The following is a 27,509-nucleotide window of genomic DNA, read 5'->3' on the forward strand; positions in this document are numbered from 1 at the left end:
TTAATGTTATTTGGAAGAACAGCAGGAGTCCTGTCAGTTGGTAGGAGCACAATAGCATACACAAGCCACTCATTTTAGCTGCAGACATGTTAATTAATATATTTCTTTGACATCCTGATTGATTGAAATAGCACTTAAAGAGTAATTAAAATGTTTATTTCTATTAGGAATGTCAACCAAGATGTGGAATATAGCAATTACCTGTGACGGATTAGAGGAAGATGATGAAGTCTTTGAAGTAGTTCTAAACTCCCCTGTGAATGCTGTTCTTGGCACAAGGACAAGAGCTGTAGTGAAAATTTTGGACTCAAAAGGAGGTATTCTCTTTTGATCCTCATCATTAAGATGGTGGGACAATCTTGTCTGAGTAGCTACCTATTTTCAACCACAAGTTGTTCCTAACACTCACCTTTAGATCAAACCGCTTAATTTCTTTTTAGAGAAAACAGGCTCAGCAGTTGCAAACCCTTTATTCTCTCACACAATCATATGCATCCTCTGAGGAAACACAGCATGGAGAAAGTGATGAGCACAAAATAAGAAAAGTGCCAGGAAAGAAAACACTTTTCATAACAACATGAGTTCAGTTCTCATGTATTAAACTGGGAAAAAATGTTTTTAGGTCCATTAGAATGTGTTTTTTCCCAGTTATTGTTTAGCAGTTATACACCTCTACAAAAGATTTATTTTCCTTTCAAAAAAGAAATCTAACAAATGAACCAACTCTTAGTAATATATGTTCCATACTTAACGAACACAATCCACAACTTTACAGCACACAGCAGTGATCGTTACAGAGTATAGGCTTTTAAGACTGCATTATTATTGTGTTTTTCAGTGGTCAGATGTTGTGTGCCTAAAACATACCAAAACAGAAGCAACTGTAGAAACAGAAAAATAGAAAAGCTGTAGAAAAATAGAAATAACTAGCAAAGCATCTGAGTCCTCTGAAAGCCGAAGAGTGTTTTTTCTTCTGCTGTTTAGTGAAACTATTTTAAATACCTATGTTGCAATGAATTAGGCTTCATGTTATAAAAAATCCTTTCAAAATTTCAGATTTGTTTTCTCCTTAACATTACTAATGTAAATCATAATGTAAATTGACACATCGAATTTGTGGAAACAATAGTGTCCTGTATTTCTGAGGAGGAAATTGTCTGGGCATGATGGAATTATCACCAATAGGAGTTAAAGATACCTGTCTCTCCGTTACCAAAAAAACAGCACTGCAAACCCCAATATATGCAGGAAAACAGGTATTTTCAGCAGATGCTTGGTTGAAATTCTGACCTGTGGGGAGAGAGATGCATCACGTGTGAAAACATACATACATAGGTAGCATTGCAATCATAGTCATAGCTAACCCCAGAAATGAGGATGACTAAACAAACAGCAAATCAACTACTTCAAGTGAAAGAATCACCCAACTTTTAATGACAAACTGTTTAGGTGCCCATATCAATATGATCAGTTATCTGCTCATGCAGTTAGAACTGACCATCTGCCATTTTTATGCTTTCAGGTCAGTGCAGCTATTCCCATTCTTCTAGCCAAAGCAAACATGGCTTCTGGGGGAGAGGAACACTGTTTCCAGTTTCCAAAGGCTCCTCATCACCTTCCAGGCCTGGCAATTTTTCCCTGGAAGGGATCCCACTGCCTCCTTCCAAAGGGATGAGAGAGCATGGAGGGGACCCGCGGCGGGAGCACAGCTTGGCGAATCCGTCAAGGACCAGGCTGAGAGTGACTGGAAATGGCAGAATAGTAAGACATTTCTGTGGTTCAGTGATTGACTGATTTGTGAATTTATTGTGATGTGATATCTTCATTAAACTGTCATATTTTTGTAGTGATTCTACCTGACCATACAATAACTATAAATTACCAGAGTTTGCTCTGAATCAGACCGGAGAGCTATTTAAAAATACTGCAAATTAAAAAAAAAAACCAAAACAAAACAAAAACCAAAACCAAAAATCCATGTGTGCAAGAGAGGAGGAAAAACATGATTTGGGGCAGGAAACAGGCATCAAACAACTTCAGCAATTATGAAGCCTCTCATTTTGTATAAATTAGAAGTTAGAAGAAAGAAGTCAGTGGAGCCAGGCAAATGTATAGAACTTCTGCATCTGGTACTGAAGCTCTAAAGCTGAAAATACTGTTAGCTTAAACAGGAAACAGTTATTTAAATCTTGCCCACTGATTTTCCTGCTTAAGTTATATTGGTTTAGCTAGGTGATTTAATAACTTTCTGCTACTGTAATCTTAAAAGTTAATGGAATCTGTTCATAAAGGCACTTGTAATTTGTGTTTTTTAATGGCTGTTTTCAGAGGTTATCCATTTCTATTCTGAAAGAGAAAGAACTAAAACCTAGACATGCTCTTCATGATTTATAACCTAGATCTTGTAGTAAATTTTGCATAAAGTCTATTTGTTTCTATAATGCATGAATATGCTCATCTCATTCTGCTGTTCTGCTTTTTTTCAGGTTCATCCTTCATCTGTATTTAGAAATGGAACAGATGTGGTTTTCAAAGTAAGAGCATTATGAGTATTGGTCAGCCATTTCTGTGATTTCTTTCTGATTCTGTTCTTTCCAGGCTTTATCACTCTTAATAATTTGTTATAACCAGTATGTTATTTTTCCTATGTATCTTTCTTTTCCTTTGGTATAATTTTCCCTTGATTTACAACAATTTGTATTATAATTAATTTTTGTTATTATTTATTTAGTTTATTTAAGAGTTGCTTGTATGTACTAACCCTCTCTTTTCCCTCTCTTGTTGTTCTTGCATGTGTGATACTGTAAAACAAAGTATCATGGGATGGTATCACTCAAAATAGAAGATGACACCTCATCAGCTAAAACCAACAAGAAGGCAAAACCACAGGTAAATGTCATCTCCTCTAGGAAGATAGAAATCCCACAGGCTGATAAGGCAGAACTTGCATCTGAACCAAGTTCAAGACATAAGGTATGAAACATTTTGTTTCATAGGCATTTTCACCATCTGTTTTCAGTCATGCTGTTTTCCAAGTTGATTTAACACCTCTGAGATCTGCAGCCTAACCCTTCCTACTCCAAAGCTGAGCCTAACCAATACACAGATAACAACTCAGCCTTTGAAAAGTTTTCATGGCATAAAATTTTAATATAAGGCTTAATTAATCTTGTTTGTTTTGTGTAATTATTTTCCTTCTAATGTTATAATGACATTTTCTCTCTCCAGGACTTTTACTCTTTTCCAAAGGCCTGTACACCAGATTTAAAGGGTCTCTTGCATTATGAAGAAAGCACTCAAAAGTTATTTCAGTGTGATGGGATAACATGGAAATTCTGGAATTCCCAAAGCAAGGTAAAAATGTAGCCGTGACTACTTTCTTGTAACTTGTACAGGGAATAGAAGTGTTGTCCAGAGTAGGTTTGCTTTCACCAGAAATAAAATTTTCCCAGAAATATGATGAGGACTTGACTGCTGGGGTTGTCTTTCCTCTCTGTCATCCACAGGTGCTCCTGGACAAACCATGTGAGCACTGGTGCCTTGGTGCTTGTGAGTACGTGGGCATAAGACAGTTCGGGAATGAACTCTGTGAGAGAATGAGTAGAAGTTAGTAAAATTAGCTTACTTAGGTATTCTGTAAACATACATTCCCTCCATCACGTAAGATGTTATGCTGAATTTTGTTGCACTGCATTCCCTATGCAGACTGCAGGACACAGTCAGTGGTGTCCAAACTAATACAACCTCTTTAGAGGATTTTTGAACTGAAACCTGTTGTCACCATTAAAACTACTAATTATAAATTGTAGCCTCCTCTGGCAAGCACTTATTTATTTAAATCTTTTAAGCAATGCTGTGGCTTTATTGATACACGCTGAAGTTCATGCTCAGTTTAATTCTGGGCATTAGTGTACAGACTATCTGTGCACAGACATCTGCTCACAGATCACTGTGAGCATAAGTCTGTTTTGCCTTTTCTTCTTTTATTTTAGGAGGTAAGCATGAAGAAATGTCCTTCTGGATGGAGTTATCATGAGGGCAGCTGCTACTTCCTGGTAGTGAATCACAAGGTCACCTGGAACACTGCTGCTCGGGCTTGCAGAGAACAGTAAGCAACCACTATGCAAATGTGTTTGCTGTGCATTGCTGTTGCCCTGAGCTGAATGCTGCTCTTGAGGCCAAATTTAATCGGATATGTCCCAATTCAGCTGTTCTGCACAGTTTCCCAAAAAATAGAACAATTTTTGGGATTCAGACCCAGTGGAGGATAGATATATTGTTAGCCTCATGAAGTTTCAGGTGGTGATGCTACCGTATTCACAGCACAAATTTCCAAAGTTGTCCACTTGCAGTAAGGATATTTCCTAATGGGAGAGTTACTCTGAGAGAAGAGAAATACAGCAATGACTCAGAGTTTCATCCTCTCTGATCCACCACTTCCTTGGCTCTACCTTCACTTGATATAGCAACAGTAAGAGGTTGCCAGCTCCTGTGTGCCTCACTGTATTTTTCTGAAGATGAGGCTCTGCAGATTCTGTAACTACTTGAAAACTTTAACTTTCAATTTAACAGTACGTTTCTGACTTCTTAAGGATAAATAAAGGCATAACGACAACAGCAGCAGCAACAACAACAGTAATAGTTGTCTCAAAGTAAGAGTCAAATAAAAACCCTGACAGTCTTGCTCTTTGGGCATCTGCTTTGTGATTTTGGTTTTAAGAGCATTAAGTTAGCACTGGAAGAAATGCTAGCCATGGTAAAATGAAGCTTGCCCTAGGATCATGCATTCTCTCTACTTTGTACTGAACTGTGAGCATCAGGTCAAAGACCAATCTGAATAATAGCAAGGGCTTAAAAAGACCTCTCCATTACTCTGCAAAGGGAAAATTCGAACAGGGAAGACTTGGAAATGAAAGAAACAGAATATATTCCATAAGCAGTGGAAGGACATGCAGGAAACATGAATCACGGCCAAGCATGCATAACAAACCTTGATTCATTCCACTCAGTTATGCCAGATCATGTTGTCTTGGTAACATACAAAATAAAAGTGTTGGTTCTAATACCTCCCAGCTATTGGAAGATATTCTTTGCTAAAATGTAAATGTTACCTGCTCTTGTGAGCTCACCCCAAATTTCACATTACTACTTGGTTTACTTAAATTTCAGATCCTGAAATTGTTTTCTATTGTCTGCATTTATTATGGTACTTATCCAAAAAAAGCTGTAAATAGTGAATATTTTATATTTTTTTCTGAAGGCTTCAATGTTCAATTGATACCTTGGGAATATATGTCACTTTACTGGGAGGTGTTTCCCATCTCCAAAAAGAGTGTGCTTCTGGAGACCCATATTTTTTGTAGGTGGTAACCTCTTGATGAAGGCTATAGTGTACAATGTAGATGTTAAACTGAAGAGCAGTAAATAAATGTAAGCAACAGTAAGTAAATGACTGTGTTAAACACCTGCACAAAATGTCAAGGCATATCACTGAGTGCACAAGGAAATGAATCCTAGGGCAGTGATGATTCAATTAATATCATACTAGCACAGACTGAGAAAGCTTTATCCTGGTAAATGGAGTCCTCCTGCCCTTCATCTGGAACTGATTTACAAAAGTACAATCTCAGGAACACAGTTAAAATCATACAAGAAGATAACTTAGTAAATTTTGTCCTGTGCTTTTTCCCAGCTCCTCCTGGCAATCACCACTGCCACTGATTGTGGTATTTCTGTTATAAATACTTACTCTGTTGACATTTAAATAGTTGATATTTCAAACAAGGAAGTAAAACCAACATGGAGGTCAATCTCAATTTTAATAGATCAAGCAAACATTAAATGAAAATATTAGAATTGACTTTCAGTAAATCAGCCAACTTCACTGAAAAAGAATAATTTTTTATTACTACAAAAATGACATTACTTTAAACTTCTATTCATTTGTCTTGCTAGACTTTTTCTATTACACAGAACAGGGGAAAATCACAAGCACTGTTAAAGTTGATTCACTAACAGTCTCCAAGTAACCAACCTCCTAGCCTCCTTGAGGAAACATTGCTATCCTGAGATGAGGGACTGGGCAACAAGCTATACAAAAAAGAAGTGGGCAGGCTGCAGAGGGTCCAGAGAAGGGCCACAAAGATGATCAAAAGACTGGAAAGCCTGCCATGTGAGGAAAGAAGGCTTAGGGGAGCCCTTATCACCATGTTCCAACATTTAAAGGGAGTCTACGAGGAAGATGGAGACTCCCTTTTTACAAGGAGTCACATAGAAAAGATAAGCAGCAGTGGGAACAAGTTACTTCTGGTGAGATTCCAATTAGACACAAGAGAAGACTTTTTTCACATTCCATTAGAATAGTCTCCCCAGGGAGGTGGTGGATTCCCCGACATCAGACACTTTTAAGGTTCAACTGGACAGGGTGCTGACCCATCTTGGCTGGACTGTGCTTTCGCCAAAGGGGTTGGACCAGATGATCCTTGAAGTTCCTTCCAACCTGATATTCCTGTGATTATATTCCATGAAAGCAATGCTATCAATTTATTGTGTAAGCAGTTGTTGTCTGGACATAACTATATATGCAGGGGCTTATGCAGATCTATTTGGGCTTTTATTGACACACATTGCATCCATTTGTTGCAGGTATACCAACCCTTTCTTCAGTTTCCATGTGCAGGTTAGAAGCAGAACACATAAATGCGTGTCATGATGCAAGTTGCTCTAGCTTTGTTTGTATGCATGAAGAGGCTCTTGGCACTATGAAGAGAAGCATCTGGGGGATATTACGGCTGAGTGATCCCACAGCAGCCTGATTTAGAAGCAATTTTGGTGATTTATGTCACAGTTCTTGTTTATCCCATAGGAACACGTCCTCCCCAAGGGTCAGTACAGCAGGGCGCACTCACATGTGAGATGGTTTCACTGCTGTCACTGAGGGGATGGAACAGGACTGGATAGACAGAACCCACAGTTGTGTCTTTTGCTTTGTTAGTCATATTATACCTTTATCTTCTTGAACATTTAAATAGAGCTCAAATATGGTCAGATTTCAGGTTCTTTACTGCTAGCTATGTAAGTCAGGGGCGGTTATTTTGTTTGGTGTTAGTGTACTAGCTGCATATGGCTTCAATCCTTGCTAATCATAGGCAGAACCACATCTAACATAATAGTTTAGATCCTTCAGGATGTCTCAGTATTGCCTACTGCAAAGCAGGATGGAGCCTGCTGCCCTCCTCTCCTAAAACTATGCTGGTTCTGTAAGTGACAGGTTTAACTTACAGTATTGCAAGTGACTCCAGCATGGGAATTCAGGTACTTGGAGTCTATTGTATCTTGTCTGACTTTCAACTGCCATTCTGGAAGTGCAGGGCTCCTGCAAGCTCTGCATCGTGTCTGCCACTCTTATCTGAATGTTCTGAATACTACAAGGTGTTGTAAGCAACACTAGACACCTATTTCAAGGCATCAGCATAGGTGACCAGACAAAAGACTGGGATGAGCACAGCCTCTCAGTCACCCCCCACCCCCTTCGACATCAGTATAGGACATGGATTTACTACAACAGTTAAAATTAAATATTCTCTTGTCCTATAGAGACCTTCGTACCTAGTCAAATGTGCTTCTTCTGAGGTTAAATTTACCAACATGGTACAAGATTCTTTAAAACGTATTGGATAATTTAATGGAAAATCAGTAAAGTCTCTGTGCTAAGTGTTTCCCACTTCTACTTCAAAGTCAATAGCTACTCAAAATATTTCCTTAATTTGGGCAACTGCTCTAAGATAAAGGATGCTCTTGATTTGATGGCAAAAATTTTAAAGCCCATAGGAACAATTTCAAGTGAGCTTTTTAACGCAGAAGTATAGCATGGCTCCTTATCTTGAGTAATTTACATTAGGAAGTGTTAGATTTACACAACTCCATAAATAATGTTATCTTGTCATTTCCGGTGTCTGACGCTCTGCCTAGAGGTTCAGTAATTAATATTATCGGAAGTGGTATGTTCCTTCAGGACTGATCTCATTTCCCTACAATACCTATAACCCCCTAACTAGGTGTAACAATTAGAACAGTTGTTCTGTCTTCAATAATGTGTGTTTCTCAGGCTGTATTTAGAAAGCACTCCTATAGAGAAAAGATTAGATAATGTTATAATTATTGCAGAGCTTTCCTTTCACAGTGCTGAAGTCTCTCTCTGGTATGTGGATTGAAGTAAAAGTCTGAAACTTATTTCTCAGACCACCCCTGTATGTCATAAATGACACAGCAGTTACTGACACAGAATGGTACTTTTTGTTTTCACATTTTCTAAGACAATGAAACAACAGGAGTAAGTATGCTTACCTGAAGTAACTTACTTAGTTCCTGGGTTTTGAGTGTCCTTAAACAGAAGCCAGATAAATTGCTTTATTTTTGTTCTTGGTCAGCTAGTAGTGATACCACAGAAACTGCTGCCCAAACCTCTCCTTAGCCCCAAATTTGGTCAGTGCCACCACAGTCACTGTGAGGGGAAATGGTATCCTCCTGCTGAAGCAGTTAGCCTGGGAAAACACCCTGAATTAACTGAAACTGCTGTCCTGGACTTCTTGTCTGCAGAAGAAGTTGGAGCACAAAACTTTCCAAGAGCTTATGTCAGCTCACTGGAGATTCAGTGCCTGGTAGATGGGCCCAGAAGGGTGGAAGTATGTCACCCTTGGGACATACAGGCACAAATGCCATGCACAAAATTTCACTGTGATGAGAGACACAGTTGAAGTCCTGCTGAGAGCTTCACTGGGTGCAGTTTTGGGAACCTGTACAATAACCGGGTGCACAATCTCGAACCCTACCAGGCAGTTGCTAACCCCTTTGAAAAGACATGAGCAATGTTTCTGAGCCATCCCGCCACACCTCTATGTGAGGAAAGTGTACACAGAATTACAGAGTATGCTGAGTTGGAAGGGACCCACAAGCATCATCGAGTCCAATCCTTAGCCCTGCACAGGACCATCCCCAAGACTCACACCATGTGCCTTAGAGTGTTGTCCAAAAGCTTTTTGAACTCTGTGAGACTTAGTGCTGTGACCACTGCCCTGGGGAGTCTGTTCCAGTGCTCAAACACCCTGTAGGGGAAGAACCTTTTCCTAATACCCAACCTGAACCTCCCCTGACACAACTTCAGGCCATTCCCTTGGGTTCTGGTCAACACAGAGAAGAGATCAGTGCCTGCCCCTCCTCTTCCCCTCACAAGGAAGTTGTAGACTGCAGTGAGGTCTCCCCTCAGTCTCCTCTTCTCCAGGCTGAAAAGACCAACTGACCTCAGCTGCTGCTCATATGGCTTCCCTTCAAGGCCTTTCACTGTCTTCACTGTCCTCCTTTGGATGCTCTCTAAGAGCTTAATATCTTTCTTATATTGCAGTGCCCCAAACTGGACACAACATTCAAGGTGAGGCTGCCCCAGTGCAGAGCAGAGCGGGACAATCCCCTCCCTCACCTGGCTGGTGATGCTTTGCCTGATGCCCCCCACGACACGGTTGGCCCTCCCGGCTGCCAGGGCACTGCTGACTCAGATTCAACTTGCCTTTGACCAGGATCCCCAGGTCCCTTTCCGTGGCACTGCTTTCCAGCATCTCATTCCCCAGTCTGTCCAAACATCCCAGGCGCAGAATCCGGCACTTCCCCTTGTTGTACTTCATTCAGCTGGTGATTGCCCAGCCCTCTGATTTGTTGAGGTCTCTCTGCAAGGCCTTCCTGCCTTCGAGGGAGCCAAAAGCACCTCCCAGTTTTGTATCATCTGTATCAACTTGGTTTGTTTGAGACATCCTTTATACTTTGTTTTCTGGTGGTCCCTGAAGTTAGAGGGCCCCTGACTGGACCTATATTACTTGTCTAGGGCAGCCGTGATTCCACAGGTGAGGGCAGGTGAGGGTGAGGACACCCAGCTGTCCTGCAGGCCTTGGCAGATCCACCATGCAAAGTAGAGCAGAGAGCGACTTCACCTCCTCCTGTTTTGGTTGACTTGCAGTGATAATGGAGGAGGCCTTTGCAGCAGGAGCATCCTCCATCAGCATTACAATGAATTTGTTTTGTACTGTTCCCCTCTGGGCCCAGATTAAGGAATGGCCCATTTGTGCAGTAGGGACTGTGCAGAATATTTGTGGACTACTACTCTGAACTCCTCCTGATGTAAATTTTTGCTGCTTTCCTGTCTTGTGTGACATCATATGGAATCCATGGGATCAGTACTCTCAGAAGAGGTAGAGGGCAGTAACAGGAATGGAGCTCCAGGCATGGGTCTCTAACTGGGCAGCAGGCTTGATGGTGGGCTGGCACCCCAAGATCTGTTCATGGTCTCCATAGTGGACTCACGTCTGTCCTGTAATTCTTGAGGCCTGGTTGTTGTTCCAGCTCTTAAGACAGTCTTTACTTCATTTGGAGCAATAGAGATCTTTTGTCTCTGTTTTCTGGCAAAAGTACTGAAAATAGCAAAACCTCCTAAAGCCGTTGGCTTTTTCTGCTTCTACGAAAGGGTTTTCGTAGAAAAAAAACATTAAAACATGTTTTGATGAGCAGTGTTGTTTGCTTTGGCCCTATCAAGCATCACCCAGGATGTTATGAGAGGCTGAAAGGGTTGGCATCATTGTTACATTGAGTGGCAGTCAGAAATATTGGACACATATGACAGCATCAGAGGCTCAGGATCAGAGGGATGGCAACAGCAGGCATGACGTGTAAAAAGGTGACATGATATCAGTGCAGACAGAAAGACGAATAAATAGGAAAATGAAGCCACTGATGGCTGACAGTGTCTGACAAATTTGAATGCCATTTGTCATAATACTTCAGGATTTAGATTGGTCTCTAAATGGCTTAAGAGCAGCCTGCAGGTGCTTGCATGTTTGGTACCAGTGGGAAGACTTGTCAGTGGCAAGGCCACTCAGTGGTTAGGGTTTGCAAATACTCCTTTGTATATGGCATTCTTTAGGTACAAATGCAGAGCAGAACTTATGCATTGACTTAATTCAGAAATAGTCTGCTTTATACACACCACAGCTGCTCTCCATTGTGAACTAAATGTGTAGTCATTGTAGACAACCCTCTGAAGAATGCACTGCTACTCAGAGACTTTTCAGATATGAAACTTCTTGTGAAGAGCAACTTGGGAAACCCACGGTAAACCTGCATTTACTGAGTGCAGGTTCACAAAATAATGGAAAAACAGAATGCCTCAGCTGAAAGGCAAAATTGAAAAGGATGAAAATACAAAAGAAGAAAGACAGTGGGATAGGTGGAGAAGAGAGAAATGCGGGGCATGATGTGACAGTCTGAATGATTTTAGAGGGTGCATGTGTAACTGTGACAGGAAAGATTTAGAATAGATATTAGGGGAAGGTTCTTTCCCCCAGAGGGTGATTGGGTGCTGGAACAGGCTCCCCATGAAAGTGGTCACAGTACTAAGCCTGACAGAGTTCAAGAAGTGTTTGGACAATGCTCTCAGGCACATGGTGAGATTCTTGGAGCTGTCCTGTGCAGGGCCAGGAGTTAGACTGCAATGATCCTTGTGGGTCCCTTCCAACTCAGGGCATTCTAAGATTATTTCTCAGAACCACACCACCACTTAAATGTGTTACTCAAAGCTTCAGTCTTTTCAGAACCTGATTTTAAAAAGATACAGTCTGCTCTACTACCAAATGAGTGAAGCTGGCTTTTCTTTCAGTGGCTTGGATTTTTGTGAAGGAAGTTTATTATTTTACGGAAAATGTGGTATCAATAATTGTGCTTATGGTTTAAAACACAGTTTGTGAATACGAGGCACGTATTTTCTGTATATATTTTTTTCAGTTGCTCAGCTGATTTAATTTTTCTGTTAGAAAAATGAGATTAGGACTTTGGTTCCTCTTCAAGTAATCCACAATTTTAAGACTTTATCTTCATGTAATTATTCTTTCATTTCAGTAAGTCATGGTTTTTTTTTCCTGTGACAAGTTATTTATATGCTTTATACTAGAATCAGTGCCCCTTGTTGGTAAGTTGACCTGTCTGTCACTCCGTGGAATGCTAATTACTCTGTCCTCTCTTCTTGAGCCTAGATACCTGGGGAGTCTAGCAAGTGTGGCTAATGAACAACACATGCAGTGGCTGTGGGACTTCGGTGGGAGGATGCCCTTTTGGATAGGCAAGTACATCCACTGCCTGTCCTCTCTGAGCATTAAATTCCTGTGCAGCTTGAAAAGCAGGAACTTCCACAGCAGTTCCAGCCCAGTTTTCAAACATTGCATTGTACTCAACTTTCTGCTGCTTTTATTACTTCAGAGCAAAGCATAAGCCAAAAGCATAATTTACCTCACTAATTTTAAAAGTCTTTATCAAAAAGAAGAGTTTCATGTTGCCCATTGCTGGATAGTTTTTGCTTGAAACCTTTCCCATTTTAACATAAGCTGATGAAAACAGCTCCTACACTTTTGTCTATCTCACCGTTCTTTTGACTGTTATTTTATTTATCTTTAATTTAGCTTTTTTTATTTGTTAGTTTTAACTTTAAACAATTATGTATGTTCCTGCTAAATTAATGATGCCATCTTGTGTCAGAATTCTCATGAATTAATTAGATGATCAGCTAAAGTGAGAAATGGAAAGAATTCAGATAAGTCTTGTTTTTGCTTTACTGTCCTCAATTTGGTTCTTATTTTTCAATTCTGATCTGCAATTGTCAGCTCTAAGTAATTTTCTGAGATGAATTTACTAGCTATACTAAATTAACTTTAAAAAATACTGTTAGTTTGGGATCATGTTTAATGGTCTCATGATTCTGTTAACCCGAGAGAAATAAATTCTGCTGACAAGAATAAAGACTACAAGATTGTTATGTCAATTTTCTGATCTTGGTCACTCTTAAGAAGACAAGTCTTACATAAAAATATGCCACCCACCTTACCCTCTTAGTAACTCAGAGGCTAAGTGAAAAGATATGTTTTATGTTGTACTAATTAACACAACCTAATTTTACAACTGTTAATCTAAACAGTGTAAACAAGGTCTAAAAACATCTGCAGGATTTTACATTCAGAAGAAATCTGAAGGCATCTGAGGCTGCCCAGACTAGAATATAATATTCTCCTTGCTATCTCAAGTATCAGAACAGAAACTTGTGAAGGCATAGACATGTGATAGATGGAAAGAGGAAAAACATTTTAGATAGGCACTAATGTGGAAAAGTATATTTTTCTTATTCAGATGGCACTAATTGTGATTCAAGTGGCCTAATTAAATACTAAATTGTGTTTTATTTCTGTTCCATCAGATGGGTTTTTCTCAGCACTAAATTGTATGCATTTTTCGATAAAGATATAGAACAACATACTTCTCTTGGCATCGGGCTCCAGAGACAATAAACATCACTGATTTGGTCTTACTGATTTCACACAGGCTTGAATGACCAAGTCAATGCTGGACATTGGGAGTGGAATGGAGGAGAACCTGTAACCTACATAAACTGGAGAAGAGGCTCCAATCGCTTTCCAGTGAGAGGAAGAAATTGTGTATTTGTGCAGAAGCGAGGAAAATGGCAAGCAACTGACTGCAAGAATGTCAGACCGAACAGCTATATATGTTCAAGAAAGTTGTAAGGAATGCAGGATGCCTGTGAAAGCATAAATGGATATTCATACTGTTTCAGTGTGTCATCTGCAGACATGGGGGTGCAGTTAGAAAACTGTCCTGATTATCAGCAAGGTTTTATATGCTGCCAGAGATGCAGATGCACTGGCCTCTAACCAAAGTACAGAGGTCCGTTGCAAAGTTTAAGTCTAGGTTAAGTTTTGAGTTCTCCCCAAAGACATTGATGTATCACTTACTCGTACATATTTTTACACCAAAGAGCTTGGCCTCAAAGCTTTCATTGCACTTCTGTGTAAAAGTACTTTTTAAAAAAAAAAAAGTAGCAAATCAGTTGATTTGCTTTGCTCTTAAGGAGGGATTGTGAATTGGCTGTTGCTTTAATTTCTTTGCAATAAATACTGCAGTTTTACACTGCAGTCACAAAAAGAGGAAGACTGCTGGGGGTAAAAATGGGGGCAGACTTTTGGCTAGAACCAGGTCCTCTTGGGTGATGAGGGGAGTGACATCATGTAAGTACACAGGGCTTCTTTGGTTGATGACCTAGTGCAGTGTCTTACAAAAGTACCAATGGCTGGATTTAGTGACAGAGTACAACAGGAGCAAAGCTTTTTTTTTTTCTACCTCCCAAGGCCAGCTTTGGATCCCTATGGATCTGTTCATACAGAGTTGCATATTGTTTCATATTCCTAACCAAAATTTTTAATTGTTTTTTTGAATTGCAGGATACTGGTGTAATTTTTAGTGTAATTAAATAATGGGACATCTCTACATCTAATGTTATATCAAAAGATGATTAATTAAAAAAATATTGAAGCTTAATCCTAGAATATTATCTTGGGATATTCAGTGATACATGAACATCAATAGGATTTATATGTGTGTATAAACCAATGTAATCATGAGACATATTTTGTACTAAAGCAGCTACAGCTTTTGAAAAGTATTAATCTAAGTCCTTATTAGGGATTTGAGGTTTTTAAAATAATATTTAAAAATCCAGATTTATTTCTGAGAAAGAGTTTAAAATCAGCAGTTAATAGGAAAAAAACAGCTGGCCACAAGTTATTATTTTAGATATATGCAGTTGCAGTATAACATTATAATAAATTTATATTTGACCTGTCAAAAGCTTGCTTTAGGACCTTCTTACTGCAGGCCTTAACATTTAAAAAAAAACCAGGCACAAGTTTCCCAAAAAATATAAAATTAAACCTCCCCTCAAACCCTCTCTTTGCCCAGTGAGTGACAGTTGGTCTGGTACTGAGTGGGGTAAATTTGCCCTGTACCTATGAACTCTCATCCCCCCCATCTGTCTGCCAGCTGCCACCAGTTGATCCTCCCCTTAATCATCTATTCAGCAAGCCTCTGGATAAATTTTGCCCCAAAGGTGCAAAACCTCCTTCTAAGGTTCCTCACAGCAATTTCTCAGTCCTGCAAGGGACAGATGCAACGGAATCACGTCTCCTCTCTGGGCTGAGGGACACTGTTTCAGGGGTTATATATCCCTCCTCCTTGCCTCTGGTGTGCATTGGTTACTCATCCTCCCTCCTTGCCTGTGACAAGTTAAATCAATAAGCATGTGAGTAGCTGGACAGTCTTTGTATATAGGAAAGAACCTTTCTGAAAGGGCTGCTGCCTATAAACATGAGTGCATTACAAAATCAGAGAAAAAAAGAACTGCGGACAGAGCTTCCTCACCCTTATTGTTGCTATCAACAGATACAGACAAAAATATTTCCAGGATTTCTCTCTATTTTTTCCTTTTTTTTTAATAATGATAATATTTATGACAAGCTTCTAGACACTTTTTCTAGACATTAACTCTTTTGTTTAAGGAGTTTTCTAAATCAACATATACAGGCTAATTGTCTCCAAACCAGGTACTCCTGAGTACTTATCCAGACCTGATTTTATTTCTGATAGTTTTCGTTACAGAAAAAAATTAGCATCTAAAAAAGCACTCTTGGGATCTCTCAGTGGTGTGTTTTGGAATTCCAGGGAAAACTGACTAAGAGAGACACAAGCATAAACTTTTATTTCTTTATGACCCTCTTTTAATAAAAGCTGTAGAGTTTATTGGTGCTATCTTTATAAAGCCTATGGAGATTATTCAAATACCTCTCTGAATTATTTAATAAATGAATTATATCAATGGAGAGGGAATTTGAAAAAGGTGCTTGTTACTTGATCAGTAACTAATAAATGACTCATGCCATCTGAGACAACAGTGACCTCAGGTTTGTCTTTGTGAGAAGAGGGGAAATTTTCCCTTTTCTGTATTTCATTTGAGCTGCCATAAAATGATTGCAGAGTATGAAGATTTCACTACACAACAGAATGTTAGGTGTGCAAACTGTATGTGCTACTGTTCTAATTATACCTAATACAATACACTAATGAAACAAAAATTCTTATGTTGCAGTGCAAGTTTATTTCTGCTCTGAAAGGCTGCTGTATTGTTTTTCAACATAATCAATTGTTCCAAATGTTTATTAATAAATTTTAAATTTTCTGTCCTTAAAAAAGAAGTATTTTTTCAGAGATTTTTACAACTTTTATTTTTATTATTAGAATACTGGAGTTCAATGAATACAGCACTCCAATCAGGGAAAGCAAAAATAAGGTTTTTTTCCTGTTGACATAGGAAATTATTGCGTCTAAGAAGTTTAGTAAAGGATGAGCCTAAAATCCTGAGGAGCTTTGGGGATTTTTCCAGTCTTCAATACTTTTGAATTAGACTGAGTAAACTCAGGTAAAAATCAGTATTTAGAGGACCAGCATCAGCAGGGGAATTTCAAAAGGCTGAAAGTAAGAATAAGGAGCATGCAAATTCTGGTGTTTGCCTATGGATGTCACACTTTCTGGATAAACAAAGGATTTATTTCACCAGAACTATCCATATACCTTTTATGAGCAATAGAACCAAGATGCAACAGCTCAGTGAAAAGAACCCAGTAGTTAGCCTAGATTTCTATAGAGTGACAGGCAATGTGAGTTCTTTGTGTGCTTGTCACTTTTAACCACCTTCACTCCCTGTCAAATATCTTTTAAATATGTTGACCAATTTCAAACAAATTTGGTAGAAAAGTAGTTGACTCAAAGACAATGGTTATGAAAAAATGGCTAGGCAACCGGTCACAGGAACACTTCTTCCAAACCAAAATATTCTAAAATATTTGTGTTGCTATTAACTTTACAGTATCAAGTTTTTAGTCTGAAAAATATCAGAAAAGTTTTTTTATACACATGGAAAGTCACTGAATGTTTTCAAGTCTTTATTCACTCAAATTATAAAAATAACTTGGAGAGAATTATGCGTAAGATTCAGTGAATACTGTGATTCTACATTATTTACATCACAAGACTGGTGCTACTGTAATTCTTGTATTCAGAATGCTATATATATTGTTATGTTTAACTTTGTTATGTATTCTAATAAAAAACCAAAATATACTTTAGTGAATATGTACTTCATTTCATCATCTCAAAACCTTTTACTCTAGTGATAAATCTATAGTGTTTAGCATAGTAGAAATGCACTGAGAGTTAAGCATAATATACCTGCTGTTTATGCAGTTTCTGAAATCTGTTTCTTCTTCTGCTTGGGCCTGTTCTTGAATTAATATTATAATCACATTTTTACCATGAGTTAACTTCTCTTATGAGGAGAAACTGAGGGAGCTGGGCCTGTCTAGTCTAGAGAAGAGAAGACTTAGAGGGGATTTCAACAATACACACAAAGATCTGAAAGCTAGGTGTCAAGAGGATGGTGCCAGACTCTTTTCAACGGCGCCCAGCAACAGACAAGAAGCAGCGGCTATAAACTAGAACATAAGTTCCCCCTCAATGTGAGGAAGAATTTCTCTGCTTTGTAGGTGGCAGAGCACTGGAACAGGGAGGTCATGGTTTCCCTCTCTGGAGTATTCAAAACTAACCTGGACGTGTTCCTGTGTAACCTGCTCTAGGTGACCCTGCCTTGGCAGCTGGGTGATCTCCAGAGGTCCCTTCCAATCCTAATGATTCTGTGATTCTGTGAATGGGAATCTGGTATCTGAAGTACTGGTTATAAGCACAGTGAGTAAAAGAATATAATTTTATTCGTACAGATGACATTTTCAAATATGTATAAATACATTTTTACTTTAATTAAATCTTATCTACATCTTCTTCCTTGGATTATGTCACGAACATTTTGTTTGTGTTGTCAAACTCTTCAGTGAATCATCTCTCTCTCTCAAATTGTTCACAACAATCTAAAAAGATGTGTCTTTGCCCAGACTCCTTCTCCCCTGTCCCACAGCTTAGCAACCTGAAGCAATGAAGCACATACCCAACAGAGCTCCTCAGGCTGGTTCTGAAGAACTCATAAAGAGTCTAGGAATATAGTTAGGTCATGTAGAAAGAAAATGAGAGAGACAAAGGCACAATTTGAACTCAATCTAGCAACTTCTGTTAGGGATAACAAGAAGTGCTTCTACAAATACATCAATAGCAAAAGGAGGGGCAAGAAAAACCTCCATTCTTTGTTGGACATGGGGGGAACATAGTCACCAAAGATGAGAAAAAGGCTGAGGTACTTCACACCTTCTTTGCCTCAGTTTTCAACAGTAAGACAGGTTGTCCTCAGGACAGCTGGCCTCTGGAGCTGGTAGACAGAGACAGGAAGCCAAGTAGCCGCCCTGTAATCCAGGAGGAAACAGTTAGCAACCTGCTGAGCCACTTGGATCCTCACAAGTCTATGGGACCAGATGGGATCCATCTTAGGGTGATGAGGGAGCTGGCGGAAGAGCTCGCCAAGCCGCTCTCCATCATCTACCAACAGTCCTGGCTCCCTGGGGAGGTCCAGATGATTTGAAGTTGGTGAATGCCATGCCAATCTGCAAAAAGGGTTGCAAGGAGGACCTGGGAAACTACAGGCCCATTGGTCTGACCTCAGGGCCTGGCAAGGTTATGGAGCAGATCATCCTAAGTTCAATCACACAACACCTACAGGACAACAACCTACAGGATGGACAAGGGATCAGACCCAGCCAGCATGGGTTTAGGAGGGGTAGGTCCTGCCTGACAAACCTGATCTCCTTTTATGATCAGGTAAGCCGCGTGGTGGATGAGGGGAAGGCTGTGGATGTGTCTATCTGGACTTCAGCAAAGCCTTTGACACCGTCTCCCATGGCATACTCCTGGAAAAGCTGGCAGCCCATGTCTTGGACAGGGGCACTCTGTGCTGGGTTAGGAACTGGCTGGAGGGCCGGGCCCAGAGAGTGGTGGTTAACGGGGTTGCATCCAGTTGGCAGCCGGTCACTAGTGGTGTTCCCCAGGGATCAGTGTTGGGCCCAGTCCTGTTTAATATCTTTATTGATGATCTGGATGAGGGGATTGAGTCCACCATCAGCAAATTTGCAGATGACACCAAGCTGGGGTGAAGTGTTGATCTGCTGGAAGGCAGGAGGGCTCTTCAAAGGGACCTGGACAGACTGAAGAGTTGGGCTGATTCCAATGGGATGAGGTTCAAAAAGGCCAAGTGCCGAGTCCTGCACTTTGGCCACAACAACCCCCTGCAGCCCTACAGGCTGGGCACAGAATGGCTGAAGAGTAGCCAGGCAGAAAGGGACCTGAGAGTTTGGATTGAAAGGAAGCTGAACATGAGCCAGCAGTGTGCCCAGGTGGCCAAGAAGGCCAATGGCATCCTGGTCTGGATCAGGAACAGTGTGGCCAACAGGTCCAGGGAAGTGATTCTTCCCCTGTACTCAGCACTGATGAGGCCACACCTCGAGTGCTGTGTCCAGTTCTGGGCCCCTCATTTCAAGAAGGATATTGAGATGCTGGAGCAGGTCCAGAGAAGAGCAACGAGGCTGGTGAAGGCACTCAAGCACAAGTCCTATGAGGAGAGGCTGAGGGAAATGGGGTTGTTTAGCCTGGAGAAGAGGAGGCTCAGGGGAGACCTCATCACTCTCTACAACTCCCTGAAAGGAGGTTGTAGCCAGGTGGGGGTTGGGCTCTTCTCCCAGGTAACCAGTAGTAGGACAAGAGGGCATGGTCTTAAGCTGTGCCAGGGGAGGTTTAGGTTGGATATTAGGAAAAAATTTTTTACAGAGAAAGTAATCAGACATTGGAATGGGCTGTCCAGGGAGGTGGTGGATTCACTGTCCCTGGAGATTTTTAAGAGGAGACTGGATGCGGCACTTAGTGCCATGGTCTAGTAACCATAGTGGTGTTGGATCAAGGGTTGGACTTGATGATCTTGGAGGTCTTTTCCAACCCGGTCGATTCTATGACTCTATGATTCAATGATCCTGAAATTGGATACACTCTCAGTTAGGCAGTATATATGTGCCAGTACCATTCAGGGGATGCTTCAGATGGTGGACACCTGTTTAAAACTTACCAGTCTGACAATTATAATAGAGAGAGAACCTTCAATTGCATCATCTGTGTGTAGCTACAGACACAAGAGCATGGGCCAATACACATGAAAGGACACTCATCCTAGCCCTGCTCAAGACATGAATGAACATTTTCAAGTGTGAGCACCTGCATTTTGCCTGCAGTACGAAACAATACTGTTCTCAGTTCTGTTGCCACAGCACACAGAAAAGAACAGAGAAATGTGAACAGGAAGATTTAAATGAGTGAAGAAAGAAGTGCAACAGAGGACTTGAAACAATAGCAAAGGGGGAATTCATGATGTAGAGTATCTAAGGTTGAAGGTACAAAACTAAACAGACCTATTGTCTGTTCTTTCATTTCATACCTTGTAAAAAGCCTTTCAGTTTCGTAATTACAAATTTCCCACGAGGCCTGTATGTGATCTGTTTCCCTGAAACTCTGTAAAACAAAGACCACAGATGGCCTTCTTTGATAAATACAATAATTGGAAAATAGACTGCATAGTGCTAATTCTTTAGTTCTGAGGTCTTCATATGGAAACTGTAAAAGATATATCTGGATACAAAGTTTGCCTATATAGGATGTGTTTTGTCAAATGATAAGATATTGAATTGGACTGTAATCTATAAAATCCATTTTAAGAATTTAATCATCAACCATGGTATGATGAGACTATTTAGCTCAACAGAAGGCAAGTAATTCAAGCACTACTCAAGAATTATTTTTAGGCATCAACTGGCAGCATAGCTAATTACTCAGTTTATGTCCATAATGACTGAATAAACTCTGGCTCTGAAACAAATGAATAATACCAGTTTGCATTTGCATAGCACTTGTCATCTATAGACCTGACAGTTTTAAAAGGATGGGCAAACATTCACAGTGACTATTTCTAGTGAAAACAGTGTCCTGCATAAATTGCTACTATGAAGGCAAATCAAAGCCTGCTTGAAAGACACTGCTGCATTTAGCCACAAGATTTAACAACCAAAATACAGCGAAAACATATGCTATGCTTGTATGAAAGGGTAATTAGGCAGGAAAACAAGTTTTTAGAAAAGAGATGGCATTGTTTTTTGTAGAAATCTGAGATTAGTTGTATTTGGAACATAATGATTATGTGCCCAGTCCAATCCCTGTAGTCAATTATTGGTCTATGTAGTTGATGTCACCACAAAGAGACTTGCAAATGCTTACTATTTTTAATTTCAGAATTACCCTCTGAGCTCACTGTCTGAGCTGGGATGCCTTCCCATAAAGCAGGCAGGTTCCTGCCAGAGCTGAGAAGCTAAGAAGAGATCTACTACCTGTGCACAGTAACACAGGCAGATAACCCTGAAACACATTTAGGCAGTATTTAAATATAGAACAAAGTGTGCCCAGATGTGCCAGATCCCCTTTTTTACCAACTTTGTCTCCTGGAAAGCAGCCATAGCATACTATTGTAGGCATGAAGGAACAGTGTTAGACTTGCCTGGCAGAACCAGAGCTGGCATGCTGCTCTGGCAGCAGATCTTAGGTAAAATCATCCAAGAAAACCCATGAACTAGAACTGGCTTGACCTAGAAGTGAAGAGGGATCTTTTATCAGCCTTTGGGTTGTGGACCAGCTTGTGAAGTTACTTGCTGACACTGATTTGCTTCAGTCTTCTTCCCTACACTTCTGTAAATAATATTTTTTGCCTTTACATCTGAAGCCCTCAAAGGCAGGCCTTTCTTCTTGCTGTAATGTTACATGACAGAAGAGTATATAATGGAAATGGATTCTTATCTTGGACAGTTTTTCTTCAGTGCCATTGTACTGCAAATATAACATCAACATCTATACATATATGTCAATGCTAAGATTTTTATATATTCCTTGTTATCATTTGCACTGCATCAATAACCCAGTCCAGTTTAGTTTACATAGTCTAGGCAGCCCAATTATTCCAGTTACTTAATTTTTATCTACATTGACAGAGACATCCTTAGATGTTCTGCAAATATATACGTTGCTTCAAATTTATATGTTGCCTAATTTTGAAAGGCACTGGCAAATGTCTCAAATAATCTGTGTCAATATAATACAACATAATACATAGGTCTGAGTATCAGCCCAGTCTTGTGCCTCTTCAGCAACTAAAATAAAGAGGAAAAAAGAAGAAAAACTCAAAATTTAATGTTCCTATCTTTTCTGAATAATTTTGAATGACTGTTACCAACATGCATCAGAAAAAGGGTATTTTATTTACAAGAGTCAACTGCTTTAGTTCAAATTGTTGGCCAATACAGATATGATGTGAGAATTCTACTTACTTATCTACCATCAAATTAATCCTCTTGACTCATTGTTGCTCCACCCTAATGCTGCACACACTTGTGTAAATATGATGCAAGGGCTTCTAGTGTGCGCGCCTCACAGCTGATCTTATTGCAGATATCAGTAATTTCTATTATTTCACTCCGATAATTGTGGGAGAATCTGCCCTCCCAGGGCAAACTTGAGACTTAAGGAAGGCACCAAACCAGTGGCAGTTTAAATTGCTTTTGGCAGAAAGTACAGAGCAATAAAGCTTGTGTTTGATGGCTGTGCTTCCTTTAATGAAATCATCCCACTGAGGTGAAGGCGCAAATACATTCTAGTGCTGGTGTGTGAAACCCATTCTTGATGGAGCTACATGCACTTCTCTCTCAGGATGGATCACGAGATGAGAACAAATTTTAACTCAAGTGAATTTTGCAGTATGGAAAAGCTCTAGACCTCCACTAACTTTGTGCTGAAGTCTTAAGTCAGTGCCTGACAAGGGCATTACTAGGCAATCACTTTACTTCAATTATCAGGCAATAAATTAATTCCCTGGAAATTAAAAGTCAAATAACTTCATACATCTAGTACACGCTACCTACATATTCAAGAATAATACAAACTTAAGAATCTATTCCTAGACTCTAGTAGAAACAGGCATGTGTAGAGAGATTAGAGTACGTAAATGGCAAATTATCTGAAGCAGAATTCCTTTTTCATATTTTCATATTAGGATCAATGTTTGCAGTGTTTACTGAAAAGAAGTTTTCCTTCTCACAAAACTATTCTCTATATGATGATCTAGCAGACTTTTATTTTTTTTTGCATATTGCATAGCATGGTAATTTTGCAAAAGATGCCTCCATTTTACGATCTAGTAGTCTTTAGGTATTTCTATTGAGACATTGATGGCTAGAATCATAAAATATGTCTGTTCTAACATGCTTTGTTTAAATGCTCATTTTGTTTACCAGCTTCATAGGATGCCTGTAGTGGCTTTGGTGCATGTACAGGATGTGGCACTGTCAGTTAATCTTTCAGAATCTTGGAAGCAGAGTTTCTTCACCCTGAGACCTTTTACTTTGTGCTAGTGACATGTCTGCATTCCAGCAGCTGCAAACCTACTGTGAGGAAGGTGAAGGAAGGGCTAGTGCTCCCTGCCAGATTCTTCTGAGTGTCTGAGCACCAGTTTGGTCAGCTGGCAGTGGTCATATCCCAAACCTGAAAGACCAAAGTCAGACTTAATTTTTGAAAATCTGGTCTGATTTGAAATCTCAAAATCCAGCTTCCTTTTTTAGAAAACTTTAATCGCTTACCTTTTCCTACTGTAATGAAATAACACTCCCTATTTTGACAGTCTCTGGCTCTATGGAATGAAAGGCAAAATAAACAATGAAGACATTGAACATTCTAATACACAAACTCAAATGTTTCCTTAATTCCTAGGCCTAAACTAGACAGCTTATCCAAACATTTCCTCCTGCTGACTCCTTCTGTCCCCCACAACATCCTGGGTTACTAGATTTTAGATAGGAACTTCTAATACACATAATCCACATTAAGAGCAGAGTTTCATTAGCACAAACTCCCCTATCATAATTGTAATCTACAGTAAATGAATGCAATTAGACACACCAGGGTCTCCCCTGAGCCCTCCCCTCCTCTGCACACAGACAGCAGCCATAAGCTGACACCAGGCTCTTGTATAAAGCTAGCACACTACATTCACTGCAATAGCAGCAGGTCAACAGGGTTGCACTTTCCAGGATCATGTCAGTGCTTCTCCTTCAGCTGTTAGTGCTCTCATGTCTTGGATCCACAGAGCCACAGGGAAATTCACAGCAAAGGAAAAGCAGAAAGCCATTTCAGCACTTTTTCTATCCGGACAAAAATCTTAGAAGTCAGAGTTTTCATGAGCTGGTAGGTGAGAACCCAGTAGCTGTTGAGGACAAGCTGGGAGTACCAAGCTTTTTTGTAGCAATTCCACAGACAGCATCTGAAAGTGAGAAGAAAGAGGAGAAAAAAATGTCACGATTCATCCTTCCCAATGCAGAACTTTATGCAGACCAAGGCCTGAGAACCTGGGCAGCACCCAGAGAGATCTCTCCTGTGGAAAACTTCTCTCCACCCCATTATTCCAGCAAGAGGGAGTCTGAGTCTCCCTACAGAAAAGACGCCAAGAAATTTTGGGACCACTTCATCTTAAAGAAAAATTCAGCATCTGAAGAGGTTGTCCTGCCAATCAAGACCAATGAAATGCATCAAGAAAACTGCAGAACCCTGCCTTTTGCCCAGGTAAGAACAGGTGTCTGAAATCAACAAACATGCCTTTTGTAATCAGCAACTAAAGATACATGGGTTATTTCAGTGGCTAAGTCACACGGCTTCATGATGAGCGCTGAAAAACACTGTTGAAAAAACTTCAGTTTGATAAGGCAAACTACTAAATTGCAGCACTGGAAAGCTGCACACTTGATTTTCATAGAGCTATTTATTCTTTTTATGCAAAGATGTTCTGACATAGCCTAAGCAAGTAGGGCATTGGGGAGTAATTATCCATTCAATTAATATACACCTCAACAGTTTGTATATCTGAATTATGATACATATATATATATATTTATATGTATGTATGTGTATATACACACAGTCACACGTGCATATTTACAGAGTCCCAGGACAACTGTTATAAGGAGAAGCTGGTTGTTTTCTTAAAGCTAAGCAAGGATTCTTTTCTGCTGTAATAATTAGAAGACTGATGCTTAAATCTGATTCTGTGCTAAGAATGCTGGAGAACTGGTAAATTTTCCCATGCACGGATGGAGCCCTTCTGTCATACAGTAATATCAAGACAAGTAAATAGCATAGACAGAAGTCCTGCATTCCTTGTAAGTCAACATCTATTCTCAGTGTATTTGTAGTCACAGTCTGTCAAGGACTACGTTTTTTCATATCCAGAACTAAATTTATTTCACACAGACATATTTAAATATAGATGTGGCCTAGAAACCTGTACCATTTTTTCTGAGAACAAAAAAAATGCAGTGTTGTTCTCTTGAGGGTTGTTTTGTTGTTGTTGGGGTTTTCTGTTCATATCTTCTAGCAAAGTCTGTGGGCCATTTCTTACCAGAAACCTGAAATTGCTTTCTGTTTCAGGGTGTTACTCATAACAGCTGTGAGAAGGTGACAGTACAGAATAATCTGTGTTTTGGAAAATGTAGTTCCTTTCATGTTCCTGGTCCAGAAGATCATCTTTATACCTTTTGTTCTCATTGCTTGCCCAGCAAGTTCTCCATGAAGCGCCTGAATCTCAACTGCACTGGTTCTGTCCCAGTGGTCAAAGAAATCATGATTGTAGAAGAGTGTAAATGTGAGACTCGGAAGATTAAAGATGCTGTGATTGGATCTCAACTGTCAAACTTACATGCAAATGTACATGAGCACAATTAACCAGTGCAAAGTACCTCAACACAATCATAAGAATTTGCCAATGAAAAACCCCCAAAAAAGTAAAGCTGTCATCACTCTAGTATATAAAAATATTAAAAATACAGATTTTCTAGATGAACTTCTCTGTTCCAACAATAACTTTAGCTAAAATGTAACAGATGTTTCCTTGCAGCTGTTAAAGAAATGGAGATGAGATTACTAGGCTTATGTGTAAAGGTCTCACTTTGACAAGGAAAAACCTTAAATATTTTTCCACCCTTCCCATCACTGTTTCCGGGATGCTAGTAAACAATGGCTGAAGAATTAACATTATTTAACTGTGCAAAAACTAAATGTACTGACTGGTTTACATTGCCTTTGCTTGCAGAGACTGCCAGTATATTTTGCAGGGAAGTAGTCTCCTCCCTGCAAAAACAGGTTTACTTTTACATGAAGATAATGGCTGGAAAGCATTAAATATAAATGGACACAAGGCACATAGAAAACTGTGATTAGTTAACGTGATTCTGATTGCTCCCACCTGGAGTTCAGTTCCCATTGTAAACTAATAGTCCTCAAAATTTACACCAATTGATAGTAGTTGCAAAGGATGTTTTGCCATAGAAACCATTTGTTCTCTTCCTATATGCCTGCATTTGCTCTGTACATTTTTTTTACTTAAAGTGTTACACTGTACAATATAAGAAATGCTATAATCTCAAAGAAAACATCATAGATGGATTTTTTTGTTGTTATTATTATTTAAATTCACATTTAAATTTAAATGTTATTATCATTATTTAAATTTGTGGAAAGACAATGCATATTTTCCAATCTAATAAGTTTTAACATTGTCAGTGAATCCAAGATATTGTTCAAGTTCTCAACACTAAAACTAAAGCAGAAAAGGCACTTGTGTGACAGAAGATCTGCACAAGGACTTTATCATCATGGCAATACCTGAATAGCTTTACAGGGACAACTGAGAGAACTTTGCTAGGAAGGGTCTGAGTCTACTGCTAAGCAACACAGCACCAGCGGCTGCTAGCTGAACTGCTGGCTTTCCTGCTCACTCCAGCTGCTTCTCCCTGGATTTCTCTTGCAGATCTGGCACACCAGGCAGAGATCAGCTTCCAGCAACTAGAGTTCAGTCTATTTCTAAGCCAGTTCTTTCAGTCCTCTGAGAATCTGTTCCATTGCTATTGCCAAACTCTCCGAACTGTCACAACTCTTTTTTTGGGTATTGGAAATCACTATTGATTTAGCTGGTCAATTCAAGGGTTGGGTAAATGATTCCCTGTATTTGAAATGCCATGGGATCAGAAATGCCTTAATATTCTGTCAAAAAATATGTGCAGCATCGATTTGGAGTGCGAGTCCTATGTTGAATATTTATTAAAAATTGCACCTGAATGATATTCTGATACTGGATCTGAAGCTGTTTGCTTCTGCAGGTCACTTGCAGAGAATGAACTGTATGTAGTCACCTTTCACTACACATAAACCTGTTTTTAAATAATAAAAATTGCATACTAAAACTGAAGAAAGTCTTCTCTCTATCCTTTTACACAAAGGACTGATGTGCAACCTATATACAGCTGTTTATATGTTATGTCATGATATAAGATGTCATTCCAAGTAACTAGCTGACAAGATCTGCAGTTTTGGTCACCACAATACAAGAAAGATATTAAGCTATTAGACAGCATCCAAAGGAGGGCAATGAAGACAGTGAAGGGCCTTGAGAGGAAGCTGGATGAGGTCACTTGTTCTGTTCAGCCCAGAGGAGACTGAAGGCAGACCTCACT

At 39.7% G+C, this 27,509-nt stretch overlaps 2 protein-coding genes across 3 annotated transcripts in view; both read left to right on the forward strand.

Moving 5' to 3' along the window:
* Window positions 1-14,765, forward strand: part of FREM1 (FRAS1 related extracellular matrix 1) — a 66,129-nt gene extending 51,364 nt beyond the window's left edge. The window contains exons 30-37 of one of the 2 annotated variants that reach the window (XR_003532124.1): window positions 168-317; window positions 1,523-1,761; window positions 2,487-2,534; window positions 2,815-2,973; window positions 3,229-3,354; window positions 3,993-4,108; window positions 12,067-12,157; window positions 13,408-13,512. Coding sequence is in view for 1 of the 2 variants with exons in the window: in XM_027670651.1 (XP_027526452.1) it covers window positions 168-317; window positions 1,523-1,761; window positions 2,487-2,534; window positions 2,815-2,973; window positions 3,229-3,354; window positions 3,993-4,108; window positions 12,072-12,157; window positions 13,408-13,607 (1,124 nt within the window). In the remaining variant the exon portion in view is untranslated. Of the gene's footprint in view, window positions 1-167; window positions 318-1,522; window positions 1,762-2,486; window positions 2,535-2,814; window positions 2,974-3,228; window positions 3,355-3,992; window positions 4,109-12,066; window positions 12,158-13,407 lie in introns of both variants that reach the window. The other variant, XM_027670651.1, reaches the window with a different exon arrangement.
* Window positions 14,766-23,997: 9,232 nt separating this feature from the next.
* On the forward strand, window positions 23,998-25,722 carry CER1 (cerberus 1, DAN family BMP antagonist). The gene is made up of 2 exons (XM_027670652.1): window positions 23,998-24,567; window positions 25,429-25,722. Exons 1-2 carry the CDS (start codon window positions 24,043-24,045, stop codon window positions 25,720-25,722), a joined length of 819 nt encoding a protein of 272 aa, XP_027526453.1. The 5' UTR covers window positions 23,998-24,042.
* Window positions 25,723-27,509: the final 1,787 nt, after the last annotated feature.

Source organism: Neopelma chrysocephalum, unplaced genomic scaffold (assembly GCF_003984885.1).
Source record: "Neopelma chrysocephalum unplaced genomic scaffold, ASM398488v2 Primary Assembly neopelma1_96921, whole genome shotgun sequence".
In the NCBI taxonomy this organism is placed as follows: Eukaryota; Metazoa; Chordata; class Aves; order Passeriformes; family Pipridae; genus Neopelma; species Neopelma chrysocephalum.

Bases quoted from the DNA above. Each gene is read 5' to 3' on its own strand.
- CER1 (XM_027670652.1), top strand. From the start codon at position 24,043: ATGTCAGTGCTTCTCCTTCAGCTGTTAGTGCTCTCATGTCTTGGATCC. The intron at 24,568-25,428 runs GTAAGAACAGGT...TTTCTGTTTCAG, and splicing joins GAACCCTGCCTTTTGCCCAG to GGTGTTACTCATAACAGCTG.